This window comes from Carcharhinus amblyrhynchos, chromosome 24, assembly GCF_965287045.1.
Source record: "Carcharhinus amblyrhynchos chromosome 24, sCarAmb.v2.hapA, whole genome shotgun sequence".
In the NCBI taxonomy this organism is placed as follows: Eukaryota; Metazoa; Chordata; class Chondrichthyes; order Carcharhiniformes; family Carcharhinidae; genus Carcharhinus; species Carcharhinus amblyrhynchos.
The window spans coordinates 2,554,253-2,570,871 of NC_137347.1; the positions used below are offsets into that span (position 1 = coordinate 2,554,253).

Sequence of the window (16,619 nt, forward strand, 5' to 3'; positions counted from 1 at the left end):
TAGAGGCTGGTGTGGCGAGGGCTAAAGGAGGGGACATGTTTTTGCCATGGTGGGGGGGGTTTTCTGCCAAGGAGCTGCTGCCTACGTACCACGAGCTGAGCTGACTCTGTGAGCCCCTGCTGCAAGGAGGATAACTGATGCCCTTTATTTGCCCAAGTGAGAGCCTTCACTGGCCTCTGCCTGACGCCTTGTGCACTGTAACATGGGAGACAGCCCAGCATTGAACAGGAAGGCTGTGGGGGCATTTTATTTTATTTTATTTTACAAACATCTCCACTTCAAATACTGATGGGTGGTCACTGGCTAAAATCTGACCCCACATTCCTGGATGATCACAAGTGGTTGCATTGCCGTTAATGGCCAGCTGGGGGTGATGCTGAGCTTCTTTCTGATATAATGTGCCAGCAGTGCCACCAACAGCCTGACTGAGGTACTGCAACCAAAGTGTCTGCGCTTAAACTCATTAATCTCTCATTATATGGGCCAGTTGCTTTCTAATTGCAACCAGTGATCATTTGGAAATAATATCTTAGCTACACGTGGCAGGAAAAAAAATAAAGATTGTGAAATATAGTTGTCTACTCAATATAGTATCAAAGGGTTGTGAGTGAACACTGTGTCAGGCTCTGATCTGCTCAGACTGGAGTACAAGGCTCCAATCTCAGCTGTTTCTCTTTCTTTCTACAGGGGAGAGATGCAGGAGACCAGCATATTGTTGAAGTTGTCCTGAAAATGATGCAAGGTCAGTGCTGAGAGTTTGTTCCACAAAATAGTCCGAAAAAATACAGAGCATTACTGAGCAGTGCCACATATTAATAGTGTCCATATATGTGTCATTGAGTGTGTGTGTGTGTCACTGTGTGTGTGTCACTCTGGGTGAGATTACAGGGCCCCCCCCATCCATGTGTTTAGACATGGTGTGTTTCATTGTAATTTGCCTCTGTAGACACTGATTTAGAAGGTTTAGATGGACAATTGCTTCAGTTATCCATTGCCAGGACTGGTTGGATCAACCCCTGGGTGCTGTTCTTATCTGATAAAACTGCTCGCTATTCTTGACCCATCCTGGAATGCAAAAATAATCCCTGGCTCCTTTGCCCTACTGCAAACTATTTCCTTCAATCTCTCTCTCCTGTTCTCTCCACAATCCTCCCTAACAAAGAGCTCATGAACCTTGCTGTTGTGAGACAATGTTATCAGCTGGCCCTGTCCCACCTGGCCAAACCCCCTAAAGTTCCCCCAAACTCACATCTGCCCCTCGTTTCTCTCCCATCTCCCCACTTACCCTCTGAGTTCATCCTGTCTGTAGAGCCTCTTCCTGTTCCCTTGACCCTTTTTCCACTAAAAGAACATAAGAACTAGGAGCAGGAGTCGGCCTTCTGGCCCCTCGAGCCTGCCCCGCCATTCAATAAGACCATGGCTGATCTTTTCATGGATTCAGCTCCACTTACCCACCCGCTCACCATAACCCTTAATTCCTTTACTGTTCAAAAATGTATCTATCCTTGCCTTAAAAACATTCAATGAGGTAGCTTCACTGGGCAGGGAATTCCACAGATTCACAACCCTTTGGGTGAAGAAGTTCCTCCTCAACTCAGTCCGAAATCTGCTCCCCCTTATTTTGAGGCTATGCCCCCTAGTTCTAGTTTCACCCGCCAGTGGAAACAACTTCCCTGCTTCTATCTTATCCATTCCCTTCGTAATCTTATATGTTTCTATCAGATCTCCCCTCATTCTTCTGAATTCCAATGAGTATAGCCCCAGCCTACTCAGTCTTTCCTCATAAGCCAACCCTCTCAACTCCAGAATCAACCTAGTAAATCTCCTCTGCACCCCCTCCAGTGCCAGTATATCCTTTCTCAAGTAAGGAGACCAAAACTGTACACAGTAACTCCAGGTGTGGCCTCACCAGCACCTTATTCAGCTGCAAGATAACCTCACTGTTTTTAAACTCCATCCCTCTAACAGTGAAGGACAAAATTCCATTTACCTTCTCAATTACCTGCTGTACCTGCAAACCAACTCCTTGAGATTCCTGCACAAGGACACCCAGGTCCCTCTGCACAGCATCATGCTGCAATTCTTTACCATTTAAATAATAGTCCACCAAATGGATGACCTCACATTTACCAACATTGTACTCCATCTGCCAGACCCTCACCCACTCACTTAGACTATCTATATCTCTTTGCAGACTTTCAGCGTCCTCTGCACTCTTTGCTCTGCCACTCATCTTAGCGTTATCTGTGAGTTTTGACACACTGCACTTGGTCCCCAACTCCAAATCATCGATGTAAATCATAAACAATTACAATCCCATCACTGATCCCTGAGGCACACCACTAGTTACTGCCAGCTGGAAAAACACCCATTTACCACCTCTCTTTGCTTCCTGTTAGTTAACCAATCCTCTATCCATGCTAATACATTACCCGTAACACCATGCACCTTTATCTTATGTAGCAGTCTTTGGTGCGACACCTTGTCAGATGCCTTTTGGAAATCCAGATACACCACATCCACAGGTTCCCCATTGTCAACTGCACATGTAATGTTCTCAAAGAATTCCACCCAGCTTCCCCTCCTTGTCCCCCTGTTATCGGATAGAGAAGGAATCTGTCTCTTTGGTCTTGTCCTCTCTCCTTTAAGTTGCCGCTCTCCTGCAAAGAAACAGCCTTTGACCCCACTGACCTTGCAAAATCCTGCCCCATTTCCACCCTCCCTTTCCTCTCTAAACTCGTTCAATATTTCTCATTTCCCAAATGGATTCCCAGCTTTCTCAGAACTCCACATTCCTGCTCCTACCACAGTACGGAAATGATTCTTATCACAAGGTCACTGTTATCCAGCTGGGCGAGCTTCCTCTCACTGGGCCCATTCTTATCTGTCTAATCGTAGCCAGAGAATCATTTTCAATGGCTTTTCTTCCTCTGCAATACCCGCTAGGATTTATCCTTGCTCCCCTCTTATTTCTAACAAGTGGTGTTGTTCTTGTCTTGCCTACCAACCTCTACCTAGCAGAGTCCAAACACCAACTCTCTGACACTCTTTCCTCTCCCTCAGACCAAGACCCTACCACCGAACATCAATCCTGGACTGTCACTGTTCTCATTCCTCTGGAGATCTTTCCTACATAGCCTTTAACTTCATGGTTTCCCCTACCACACACAGCCCCTTCTACCTCCTTCCAAAATACACTCAGAGACTGGGCTGACCTCCACACCGCCATCATTTCAGCCGGTTCCTGCACTCCCTGCCCTGATTCCTTCCTACCTCAATGTTATTTCTTCTCCTCTTGTCCAATCTCACTCCACCTACATTGCTCATTCCTCCTCCACCCCCTTTAACAATTGTTAGTTTCCTGGCGTAACCATTGTTTCTTCACCATGGATTTCCAATCCCTGTGCACCTTCAGCAGCCCCTGGATGGTCTGGGAATTCTCCACATCCTCCCCTTCCCCACCCGACTGAACGCATTCTCACATTGAACAACTTCTCCTTTAACTCCACTCACCTACTCCAGATAAAAGCTGTTACTATGGTTACCTGCACTGAGCTTTGCCTATCTTTTTCTGGGATGTGTGGAGTATTTCTTGTTCCACTTCTACATGGTTCTCCTTTTCCAATATTTTGATGACTGTATCAGTGTCCCTTCCTGCTCGCAACGTACTCTGGAAAACTCCATCAATTTTCCACCTTTCTCTCCCTTCACCAACTCTTTTCTCCCCTTTCCTGATTCTTAGACATAGACATAGAACCCTACAGTGCAGAAAGAGGCCCTTCGGCCCATCGAGTCTGCACTGAACACAATCCCACCCAGGCCCTACCCCCATATCCCTACATATTATACCCACTAATCCCTCTAACCTACACATCCCTGGACACTAAGGGGCAATTTCTTAGCATGGCCAATCAACCTAACCCGCACATCTTTGGACTGTGGGAGGAAACCAGAGTACCCGGAGGAAACCCACGCAGACACGGGGAGAATGTGCAAACTCCACACAGACAGTGACCCGAGCCAGGAATCGAACCCAGGACCCTGGAGCTGTGAAGCAGCAGTGCTAACCCACTGTGGTACCATGCCGCCTGTCTCTATTTCTGGGCAATCCACAAATATCCACTATAAACCCTTTGTCTCCCACAGCCTCCGACCACACCTCCTCACAGTGTGTTTTCTGTCAGGACTTTAGGTTTAAGGTTTAAGTTTAAAATTTATTTATTAGAGTCACAGGTCAGCTTACATTAACACTGCAGTGAAGTTACTGTGAAAATCTCCTAAGTTGCCACACTCTGGCACCTGTTTGGGTACACTGAGGGAGAATTTAGCATGGCCAGTGTACCCAATCAGCAAGTCCTTTGGACTGTGGGAGGAAACTCACACACACACGGGGGAATGTGCAGATTCCACACAGACGGTGACCCTAGCCGGGAATCAAACCCGGGTCCCTGGCGCTGTGAGGCAGCACTGTTAACCACTGTGTCACCATGCTGCCCACACTCCATTCTCCCAACTTCTCCTTCTCTGAATCACCTGGTGATGCAACCTTCCACACCAGCACTTTTTCCCCAGTCGAGGAAACCCCAACTTACTGCCCGTCCCTCACTTCCGCCTGCCCCTGATGGACAAGACCCTCCATCATGTTCATCCCATTTCACAAGTCTCTGCTCCCACTCCTGGAATCACCAGGATTCTCTTGTCCTCATCTTTCACCCACCAGCCCCTGAATTCAACAAATCGTTCTTCAAAATGTCCACCATCTCTAATGTGATGCCGGCACCAAGAACATCTCCTCCTGCTCCCTCCTAGCAGGGGCTGTTCCTCCCTCGACACCACGGTACATTCCTCAATCATGCCTCAAGCCCCTTCCCTCCCCGAAGTACATTGCAATGCAAGTGCAGGAGATCCAACACCTGCCCATTGGTCTCCTCTCTTCATTCTATCCCATGCCCCAAACATTCCTTCCTAGTGAAACAGCAAGTTACTGACAGTCCCAGACCGACGATGCAATTGGTTCCTGAAAACCACATTGTAAGTCGAAATATCATAAGTCAGAGCCGATTTTCCCGTTGGAACAATGTTATAAATGAGGGATTGATTCCTGGATCAAGGCTGGAAATCACTCAGCGGTGCCTGGTGGTGTTAAATACTCTCATTTCTGAGCCTGTCAATCACTGAGGTGATTATTGATGCTTACACACCTTAGCGCAAGTTCCTCGATTAGTGTGGTGATGTAACGAATCCATCGATCACTGCCAGTTTCCGACTTAACCTTGAACTTCTGTGAATCTGAGCGCGTATTAAACGCATCATCAATGTCTAAATGCATTTAAAATGTGACGGTTGTGCCAAAACATTTCACAGCATAAAACACTAATTTCCAACCTAATAGAGACCGACCCGTCCAATCGTACAGAGAGACAGAACAGAACATCAGTGTGAATGCACCTGGCATTGTAAATTCAAAATCAATATTGTAAAGTCAAAACAGGGAGGCAATTTATAAATCAAAATGCCTTTCATCGTAATTTGAACATTGTCAATTCGAGGACTGCCTCTTGTCAATTTCATTGCAGTTTTATCTATGCTGGGGGAACCAAGTGCGGATCGGCTCACTGCTTTTCAGAGTATCTCTACGCAGTCTGCAAGCGTGACACCAGTTCACGGCTCCATTCTCCATTCAGACCCTGACTGCTCTGTCCTCAGAACAAGACGTCTCCAGTGAAACTCATTATAAACTTGAGAAACACACCTCACCCTTGACAGGGCATTCTGCAGCTCGCGTTCAACAATTTCAGGTCATAACCACAGCTGACATACCTAAACTCAGTACGGGAGTCACAAGCAGTCTGCGTGTCACTGAGAATTACTGCTTGGTATATTATTGCCCCAAATATTTGATAAATTCTCCAAATTTGCGTGATTGAAATTACATAGAAACCAGAAGCAAGAGGAGGCCATTTGGCCCTTCGAGCCTGCTTTACCATCCATTTTGATCATGGCTGATCATCGACTTCAGTATCCTGATCCCCCCTTCCCCATATATCCCTTGATCCCTTTAGCCCCAAGAGCTGTATCTGTTTCTTTTCTTGATTGCTGAACCTTTGCCGTGTGCTGAGTGACTGATACTGAATCACTTTATTTGTGTGTTACAGAGCAGTTGGCAGCAGTAGCAGTCAGTGCCAAGAGGGCAGTCCTGGGTGGAGCAGGGATGACGGGACCCCCCGGATCTCCTGGGCTGCCAGGACCTCCTGGTGAACAAGGAGACCACGGTGTTCCTGGACCTCGTGGCTTACCTGGCCTGCAAGGTGTTCATGGCCAGTTTGGAAATACTGGGCCAAGAGGTGAGATGTCAAACTGCTGTTGACTGGTAGAGCGAGCTCAGCACTGAAACAGTTAAACTATCACTGCTGGGGATGTTCACGAATGATAAACCTACAGATTTGCATTTTCAACATCTCGATTGTTAAGGTTCAGGTACTCGCTATTTGAGTTTGTGCAGCTCCTCACAGTTCCAATCAAGCTCGCACTGGTGGGGGTTAAAGTCTCTCATTGCCTAGCTGCAAGGTCTAACTGTTAGCCTGGGCTCATCTCAAACTAGTTTCGAGGGAGTGTGAGCCAACTTCACAAAACTGACTTTATTAGTTCCAAATTCATCAACTCAATGAGCGAGGCCACAGGATGACTGATGTCATCCAGGGATAAAAGACTGTAGCTCCGAGGATAGATTGGAGAGGTTGGGTCTGTTTTCCTTTGAGAAGAGAAATCTGACAGGAAACTTGATGGAGATATTCAAGATCCTGAGGGGTATGGACAGGGTAACTAGTGAGAAACTGTAACCACTCAAAAGAGGACCAGGAACCAGGAACAGAATCAAACTAATGGGCAAAAGGAGTAGAGGTGATAGGAGGAAAAGTTTCTTCATCCAGAAGGTGGTTGGAGTCTGGAACCAACTTCCTGAGAGGGTGAAGAAGGCAGGTTCAGTTGAGATATTCAAGGGTATTGGATTTCTATCTGAAAAGAGAGAATGTGCAAGGTTACAGAGATAAGGCAGGCGAATGGGACAAGGTAGAATGATCTTTCAGAGAACCAGTGCAGACTCAATGGGCCGAATGGCCTCCTCCTGCACTATAAAGGCCCCGTATGTACTAAGTAGAAAGTTGTGGCAGCAATGATTTGATTTGATTTATTATTGTCACATGTATTAAAATACAGTGAAAAGTGTTATTTCTATGCACTATATAGCCAAAGCATACCATTCATAGAGAAGGAAAGAGAGTGCAGAATGTAGTGTTACGGTCATAGCTCGGGTATCGAGAAAGATCAACTTGATGCAAGGTAAGTCCATTCAAAAGTCTGACAGCAGCAGGGAAAAAGCTGTTCTTGAGTCGGTTGGTACGGGACCTCAGACTTTTGTATCTCCTTCCTGAAGGAAGAAGGTGGAAGAGAGAATGTCCGGGGTGCGTGGGGGCCGTAATTATGCTGGCTGCTTTGCCGAGGTAGCAAGAAGTGTAGACAGAGTCAATGGATGGGAGGCTGGTTTGCGTAAAGGATTGGGCTACTTTCACGACCTTTTGTAGTTCCTTGCGATCTTGGGTAGAGCAGGAGCCCTGGGAGGGGAGTATTCTTCGCCTGTGGCTGAGGGATATCAGAGTAGGACAGAAGGACTTTTATTCTTTGTCTAACTGTGACAGTCATTCAGTGCTGGGGAAGAGTGACAAGGGGCAGGTTATAAATTGACCTGGAATCAGAGTTTGAGTTCTCTGACCAGTTTTACTGCTGATAGAAGCTTATCGAAAACACTCATCATTATTTTTAAGATAAAGGCAATGTGGCAATGGGAGATAGTGGTCTGGCAACAAACATTCACTCGTTATTGTGACTGATTAGGAAGTTTTGTTGCCTGGATTGGGAGGCATGCCTTATGAGGATAGGTTGAGGGAGCTAGGTCTCTTCTCCCTGGAGAGACGAAGGTTGAGAGGCGACCTGATAGAGGTTTATAAAATGTTGAGTGGAATAGATAGGGTGGATTCTCGGAGGCTATTTCCCAGGGCTGAAATGGTCTCTACGAGAGGACACAGGTTTAAGGTGCTGGGGAGCAGGTACAGAGGAGATGTCAGGGGTAAGTTTTTCACTCAGAGGGTGGTGAGTGAGTGGAATCGGCTGCCGTCAGTGGTGGTGGAGGCGAACTCGCTGAGGTCTTTTAAGAGACTTCTGGATGAGTATATGGGATTTAATGGGATTGAGGGTTATAGATAGGCCTGGTAGGTGGGGATATGATTGGTGCAACTTGTGGGCTGAAGAGCCTGTTTGTGCTGTTTGTGTTCTATGTTCGATGATGCTGGAATCTTTCTCAATCTGTGCTTTGTTTAAATCCAGGCAAACGAGGGGAGAAGGGTGATCGGGGTGAGAAGGGCCGCGGGCACCCAGGCCTCCCTGGCCCACCTGGCATCACAGGTAAGAACAGGATAGTTGACCATTTCTCTCTGCAGCCTCTCCATTGATGATACGTGTCTGAGACTTTGTTTTGGAACCTTTCCCTCAGTTAATTATATCCAGAGGCCATGTTCAGTTCCTCCTGCACTCACTCTCTGCTGGCTTTGTACTAAGAACATAAGAAATAGGAGCAGGAGTAGGCCACCTAGCCCTTCGAGCCTGCCCCGCCATTCAATAAGATCATGGCTGATCTGTCGTGGCTCAGTTCCACTTTCCCGCTTTCTCTCCATAACCCTTAATCCCCTCGCTTATCAAAAACCCATCAACCCGCGTCTTAAAAATATTTAGCGAGGCAGCCTCCACCACTTCAACGGGCAGAGAATTCCAGAGATTCACCACCCTTTGAGTGAAGAAGTTCCTCCTCAACTCTGTTCTAAACCGCCCCCCCTTTATCTTGAGGCTGTGCCCTCTAGTCCTACTGTCCTTTCTGAGCGGGAAGAGCCTCTCCACCTCTATCCTATCCATCCCATTCATCATCTTATACGTCTCAATGAGATCTCCCCTCATTCTTCTAAACTCTAACGAGTACAAGCCTAGTTTATTCAGCCTCTCCTCATAGCTCAATCCCCTCAACTCCGGTATCAGCCTAGTAAACCTCCTCTGCACTCCCTCCAAGGCCAAAATATCCTTGCATAAGTGCGGCGACCAAAACTGCACACAGTACTCTAGCTGCAGCCTCACCAGTGCCCTATACAGCTGCAGCAAGACCTCCCTACTTTTATACTCATAGAAACACGGACAGGTCAGATTAAAGAATCACATCACCTGGTCCAAGCAATTCAGACTCCAGCCAAACAAACGTTTGCTATACAGACAAGACATACCGTTCATATTCCTGTTCACATTTCCCTGCCTGTTCCCACATTCCATTGCACACTATCCAATTCAATCTTCAAGGTAGGCAGTTTTTACCTCAGCCAATAACCCTGGACATGAGTTTGAACCCTCACACTCTCCGTGTGAAGAGATTTCTCCCGATCTCCATGTGAAATCTCTTGTGTTTAGTTTTATATCTCTGGTCCCTTGTTATAAGCCCCTCGATTTCTTCTGAGACAGTCCCTCAGGAGTGGGGAGATGTGCTTGCACCCCAGTTTGACGATGGAGAAGGTTGATGATCCAATGCTCCATCTTCAGAGCTGGCCACATATGGGACAGATGGTGCTGGAAGGGTTGGGTGGATGAATGATTTGGAGGTTTGTGCATTCCCTCCGATGCCCCAACTTCACCTCTGAACCTTTCCACTGAAGTCCCTGGATGTGTTCAGTGCCTTCCCAAAGGAGCCTTTTCCATTTCCAATGGCCACAAGCCAGGGGCTCCCATGATTGGTGGGTATTGACCAATCAAAGACCCCTTAACTGGTGAAAACTGGCCAAGAGTAACCCACAACCAATCAGGCCTGACCGTTTCTGCTTCATCTGCCTCTCACTCTCAGACCTGGCCAGTTTGAAATTTCCCTACTTGTGCCTGTTCCAATAATGATTTTATGGAAATGGAATTACATATCACCATCACAGATTCAGACCATTCAGTCTAACTAGTCCATGCCAGTATTTTATGTTCCACACGGAGCTCACTTCCCAATCCTCTTCACTTCCCTCTAGCAGAAACTCCTTCCGTGGTTTTCTCCCTGTCAGGGATTTGCTTTGCAGCAACAGTAACAAGCAGCATTCCCGGGCATATCTAAAAGTGATCAGGCAGGAGTGTGTAGTTCTAAGAGTAGAAACAGATTACTTAGATGACTGCTATAGAAACGTTAAGTTTCCTCAAGCAGAAACTGCTTACCTAAATGACTGGGTAATTCAGGGTGATAGAAATGCTAAGCTTCATGAAATGAAGGAATTTGAGAAATGTAGATGGCTCATCTCAAGTTTGAAATAACAGAAAGGGAAGCACTATAACTGTCACACCCCCCCCACCCCCCACCAACCCCCCCCCCCCCCCCCCACCCCCAAGAGGCAGAGAAGCCAGTCCACAACTCACAGTCAGGACCCATTTCACAGCCAAGGGATCTTGTAACATCTTCTACCTCTCAGACATGTTATAGTCTTGTATCTAAGTCTTAGGGCAGGATTTTCCCAACCTGCCTGCCACAGGAATTGTAGCGGTGAGACGGGACCATGCAAAGCTCTGTGACCTCGGGTAAGGTTTTCCTGTCTTGGAGCGATCGTGGCTGTAAAATCCCACCCACAGAGCCCATAGACATCGCAGAAAACCTTGGTAAAGGCTGTTCAAATATCCCTGACTTTGATCATCAGCCCTGTATTATATGGTAACTATAAGCTGGATTTCGCCTATAGAATTGTTTAATTTGGGAAGGGAAGTCTTAGTGAGTTCAGGGATTATAGATATATTTTGAAACAAGGGGTAATTTTTACGTAAAGTGTGTGTGTGTGTGTTTAGTTATTAATATATTTAGTGTCTTAAAGTGTTATAGTCCTTTTCGTTTTGTATTTTTTAATTTTAAGTTAATAAATAATCATAGAATACAATCATTGAATCCCAGTTGTGGACTCGCCAACTTTAAGGGCGTTCGAATGGTCAGTGGATAGGCATATGGATAACATTGGAATAGTTTAGGTTAGAGGGTCATTAGATTGGCTCCACTGGTCAGCGCAACATCGAGGGCCAAAGGGCCTGTACTGCGCTGGAATGTGCTATGCTCTACAGTGCAAAAGGAGGCCATTTGGCCCATTGAGCCTGCACCGACCACAATCCCACCCAGGCCCTAGGCCTGTAACCCCACATATTTACCCTGCTAACACACCAACACTAAGGGGCAATTTAACATGACCAATCAACCTGACCTGCACATCTTTGGACTGTGGGAGGAAACCCACGCAGACATGGGGAGAATGTGCAAGGTCACACAGACACTGACCCAAGCCAGGAATCGAACCCAAGTCCCTGGCGCTATGAGGCAGCAGTGCTAACCACTGTGCCACCGCGCCACCTTTGTTTAATATTTAATAATTATTTATAGAATGACTGGACAGGCTGCTCACTGTGTTTTATGTGACTCTCACAGTATTCCAAAAAAAAGCTATACAGCACCATGACCCAGTATTTCAGATTGGGACACCCTCACAGGTAACATCAGTGTGGTTAGTGACGTAGCTGAAAGGTTTAGTTAGCCTCCCCTCGGTAGTGATGGTGTTACTGTCACAACGCTGCCCGTGTCCTTCCTGGTGGTAAAGGTGTTACTGAAATCACACGGGTATGTTACACCATCCCAGAGAGTTGGGAGCAATAGATGCTAAACTAACAGAGACTGAGGGTTCCTGGATCAAGCTGGCCAGATTGACCAGGTTACTGCTGACTGTACAGAATTCTAATTGGGTCCCTCCAGAACCATGTTTGAAAAGTCCCACCTGTGGGAATTGACACCATTGGCAATATTTTCCATGTATCCATCTCAAGAGGGACTTGTATCTGCTCAGGATTGAGTCTCACAATGGCTTTCTTGTTCCTCCAGTCACCGCCCCCCTCCCCATCACCTCTTTAATGCCAGTTAGTCTCCCTGTGATCCAATAACCAAGAAGTGAGTCCTGAAGCCATGAAAGCTGCTCGATAAACTGTTTTTCTCTCCAGGACCCCCAGGAATGCCAGGACGGAGTATAAATGGCAGAGATGGTGAACAGGGCTTGCCGGGAATGCCTGGACAGCCTGGGCGCCCTGGTCTCCCCGGACCCCCCGGTATACCCGGATTCTGTGAAGCTGCCGCTTGTCTAGGGGCCTCGGCATACCTGGCCTCGGGAGGGGGACCCGACTTCAAGGGGCCTTGAACTAACCGTGACCAATAACCAGCGCGCGGCCAAACCCACCACCAGGAGCCGCACGCACGGCGGAGAGAAGAGGGGAGGATCGTCAGCCAGGAGTCAACCCAACCAAAGGGGTTCTCTTGAAGACTGAACTGATTTTAAAATAATTGGTGCCTTTTTCTTAAAAAAAACACACAAAAAGTAACAAAAAGGAAAAAAAAGGTTCCTGCTTTTCAAACTCAATCCCAAAATGTTTAAAACAACCAAATTTTGCATTGGCATGTTTCTCTGAGCAAGGATTAAATTAATGTACATTGGTTCCAAACTTTTTATTCTTCTCACTGTTTTAAAATGAACAAGATAAATGATTAGAGGATGTTAATAGTATGAGTTTGTTTTAATCCTTGTGTAAAGCTAAATATTACTGCACTCTTGTCTCTCTGTTTGTGTACAATTACTGGATTAAATGTGTTATTAAACAGGGCCACATTGTTATATGGTCTGACCATATGCAGAGAGCCAGCCCATTGCGGACGTGCTCCCTCCACCATCTCACATGTTTCTCATCTCAGATTGCTACGTACCTATTCCACATCCTTCTCCAGGGCCCGAGCTGTTTGGTTCAAGCAGCCACGTTTCTCTTTGGCAGGGAGAGCTGTGTGTGGCTATTCTGAGTGGATTATCAAGTCGCCATAGTCCCAGAAGACCATAAACTGTTCTCCCATTTGAGTGGGGGGGGCGCGGGGAGAGCTGACTGCTGGTGATTCAACCTGAGGATCACCGCACCAACCTGAAGTGCTGAAAATCACAAGTATGCAGTGGTAGCATCAGTAAGAATAATGGAGTGTTTATGTTTCAGTGCTGACAATTCCGTATCATAATTCATCTCTTGGAAGACTGTCTGAAATAGAGACGAGCTCGTCAGGCTGCTGCTGGTTGTCTTTGTATCGTCACGCTGTTTTGATCGATTCCCACCACGTGTGACGGGTGCAGTTGAGGGTGGGGGAGGGACAGCACTACACTCGACAAACACAAGGATCCCACACAACCCGAACATCTGAGTTAAGAGCCCAAGTCTCCAGTCGCTCTAATTGCCTGGAATCAGGGTTAGACCCTGCACCTTTGCACCCAGAGGTTGAGAGGCTGGCGTTGAGACAAAGCCTCACTGGTGGTGGTTTGTGAAAGGTTAGGCTGACTTTTCTCTTTCAGGCACTGGTGATTTTCCAGCATTTTCAGGTTCTTGGAAGTTTTGGCTGGAGCAGGATTGACAGGAAGCTGTGTTGTGAATGATGCCGTGCAGAGAGTTGGGTACCTGCGATCATCGGCCAATGTTCAGCATTTAGACATCACCGTTAGCATTTCTGTACTATCCCTGCCTCCCCCCACCCCCCCCGTCAATGCAGAGAATGGTTTTGCTGCCACTCGTGGGGACAATCAGCATGAATGTTCTCCTTCTGCCTTCATTGTAAATGTACAATAATGTTTCAGGGAACTGGTCGTGAATCAAACAGCAAGAAGCTGAGACGAGGCCCCTGTGGTAATGACCTTAATCAGTAGGTTATTCTACAGTAACCTGGCAGATAGACACTTCTTAATACAGAAGATATTTGAAGCCACTGTTAAATGTAGATCCCAAAACCCAAAAATAAAATAAACCCTGCTGATTAACTTCATTAGCGATTTTATTTATTATGTTTTAAATCTTGTGCGACTGTAAAGACGGTGTGTTTGCCTCTCACTGTACTGGAGCACCATCCAATAAAACGGACATTTTGTAAAAGACAATGTTTTTCTGTCGCTTGCAGACAATCCCATTACGATACTGGCCATACACTGCTGCTCTGTATAGAGTCTGGTACACTGGCCATGCACACTACCACTCTGTACTCAGCACTGGTACACTGGCCATGCACACTACCACTCTGTACTCAGCACTGGTACACTGGCCATGCACACTACCACTCTGTACTCAGCACTGGTACACTGGCCATGCACACTACCACTCTGTACTCAGCCCTGGTACACTGGCCATGCACACTACCACTGTGTACTCAGCACTGGTACACTGGCCATGCACACTACCACTCTGTACTCAGCACTGGTACACTGGCCATGCACACTACCACTGTGTACTCAGCACTGGTACACTGGCCATGCACTGCCGCTCTGTACAGAGCCTGGTACACTATCCTTGCACTGCCACTCTGTACTCAGCACTGGTACACTGACCTTGCATTACCACTCTGTACTCAGCACTGGTACACTGGCCATGCACACTACCATTCTGTACTCAGCACTGGTACACTGGCCATGCACACTACCACTCTGTACTCAGCCCTGGTACACTGTCCTTGCATTACCACTCTGTACTCAGCACTGGTACACTGTCCTTGCATTGCACTCTGTACTCAGGCCCTGGTACACTGGTCATGCACACTACCACTCTGTACTCAGCCCTGGTACACTGGCCATGCACTGCCGCTCTGTACTCAGCACTGGCACATGTACCACTCTGTACTCAGCCCTTGTACACAGCCTTGCACTGCTGCTCTGTACTCAGCCCTTGTACACTGACTTGGAATTGCTGCTCTGTATTCAGCCCTTGTACACTGCCACTCTGTACTCAGCCCTGGTACACTGGCCTTGCACTGCCACGCTGTATTTAGACATTGTACTTGCAGCCTCACTCTAATCTTTATTTCTCTCTGATTGTTTTGGAATCATCGATTGGTTACAGCACAGGAAGCCATTCAGCCAGTTCTGTCTCTGTAAGAGCAACTCCACTAGTTCCACTCCCATCCATTCCCCTAGAGTCCTCCAATTTCTTTTTGAATACTTATCCAGTTCCCTTCTGAACATCACAATTGAATCTTGTGTCTTCAATACATTCTTAGCGCATTCCAGATCCTAACCACTATGTGCATCTGTCTCCACCACACTCTCAGACAGTACATTCCAGATCCTAACCACAAACTGTGCGAATCTGTCTCCACCACACACTCAGACAGCACATTTCAATTCCTATTGCAATTCCCTGTCTGCTCCAGTATCACAGAATCCGTACAGTTAAAAACAGAACATTCAGCATTAATTCTGCACCGATTCTCCAAAAGAGCATATCCTATCCCTGTAATCCCTTGCATTTACCACGGCAAATCCACCCATCCTAGGGCACTAAGGGCAATTTAGCATGACTAATCAACTTAACCTGTACATCTATGGAAGGTGGGAGGAAACTGGAGCACCCAGAGAAAACCCATGCAGACACGGAGAGAATGTGCAAACTCCACACACAATTGCCCAAGGCTGAAATCAAATTCAGCTCCCTGGCACTGTGAAGCCACAGTGGCAATCACTGTGCCACCCCACACTCTCCATTGGGACCTCCTGCAGAGAACAGATTCCTGTGTTTGAATGTATTAGCTTCTTGCAAGTGTAATGAGTCACGCTGTGAGCCTGACTGATAATCTTAAATTGGTTGTGAGTGTTAATCTTACTGTTTTTCAATGCAGAATCACATCTAATGTTGCATCATACATTAGTTGAGTAACAGTCAGGAATCTAACTGTTGTGAACATGTGAAGCTATGCACTATTTAGCATGTCTCACCACTGCCTGTCTTTGGGATGATGTGGAGATGCTGGCATTGGACTGGGGTAAGCACAGTAAGAAGTCTTACAACACCAGGTTAAAGTCCAACAGGTTTATTTGGTAGCAAATCACACAAACTTTCAGAGCGCTGCCCCTTCATCAGGTAAGTGGGAGTTCTGTTCATAAACAGGACATATAAAAACACAAAACTTAATTTACAAAATAATGGTTGGAATGTGTCTTTACAGGTAATCGAGTCTTAAAGGAACAAACAATGTGAGTGGACAGAGGGTTAAGCACAGGTTAAAGAGACGTGTACTGTCTCCAGCCAGGATAGTTAGTGAGATTTTGCAAGCCCAGGCAAGTCGTGGGGGTTACAGATAGTGTGACATGAACCAAGATCCCGGTTGAGGCCGTCCTCGTACGTGGAACTTAGCTATCAATCTCTGCTCAGTGACTCTGCGTTATCGTGTGTCGTGAAGACTACCTTGGAGAATGCTTACCCGAAGAACAGAGGCTGAATGCCCGTGACTGCTGAAGTGTTCCCCAACAGGAAGAGAACACTCTTGCCTGGTGATTATCGAGTGATGTTCATTCATCTATTGTCGTAGCGTCTGCATGGTCTCCCCGATGTACCATCCCTCGGGACATCCTTTCCTGCAGCGTATCAGGTAGACAACGTTGGCCAAGTGCAAGAGTATGTACCGTGTACCTGGTGGATGGTGTTCTCACATGAAACGATGGCACCTGTGTTGATGATCCAGCACATCTTGC

General features: G+C 46.8%; 1 protein-coding gene across 1 annotated transcript; it reads left to right on the forward strand.

Annotated features, from left to right (window-relative positions):
* The first annotated feature begins 680 nt into the window (after positions 1-680).
* LOC145357839 (uncharacterized) lies at positions 681-14,013 on the forward strand. The gene is made up of 4 exons (XM_080211375.1): positions 681-742; positions 6,156-6,344; positions 8,380-8,457; positions 12,085-14,013. The coding sequence occupies exons 1-4, from the start codon at positions 733-735 to the stop codon at positions 12,276-12,278; spliced, it is 471 nt and encodes a 156-aa protein (XP_080067501.1). The 5' UTR covers positions 681-732; the 3' UTR covers positions 12,279-14,013.
* Positions 14,014-16,619: the final 2,606 nt, after the last annotated feature.

Excerpts from the sequence above, each read along its gene's own strand:
- LOC145357839 (XM_080211375.1), top strand. Across the intron at positions 6,345-8,379 it reads TGGAAATACTGGGCCAAGAG|GCAAACGAGGGGAGAAGGGT; the intron begins GTGAGATGTCAA and ends GTTTAAATCCAG. Across the intron at positions 8,458-12,084 it reads TGGCCCACCTGGCATCACAG|GACCCCCAGGAATGCCAGGA; the intron begins GTAAGAACAGGA and ends TTTTCTCTCCAG.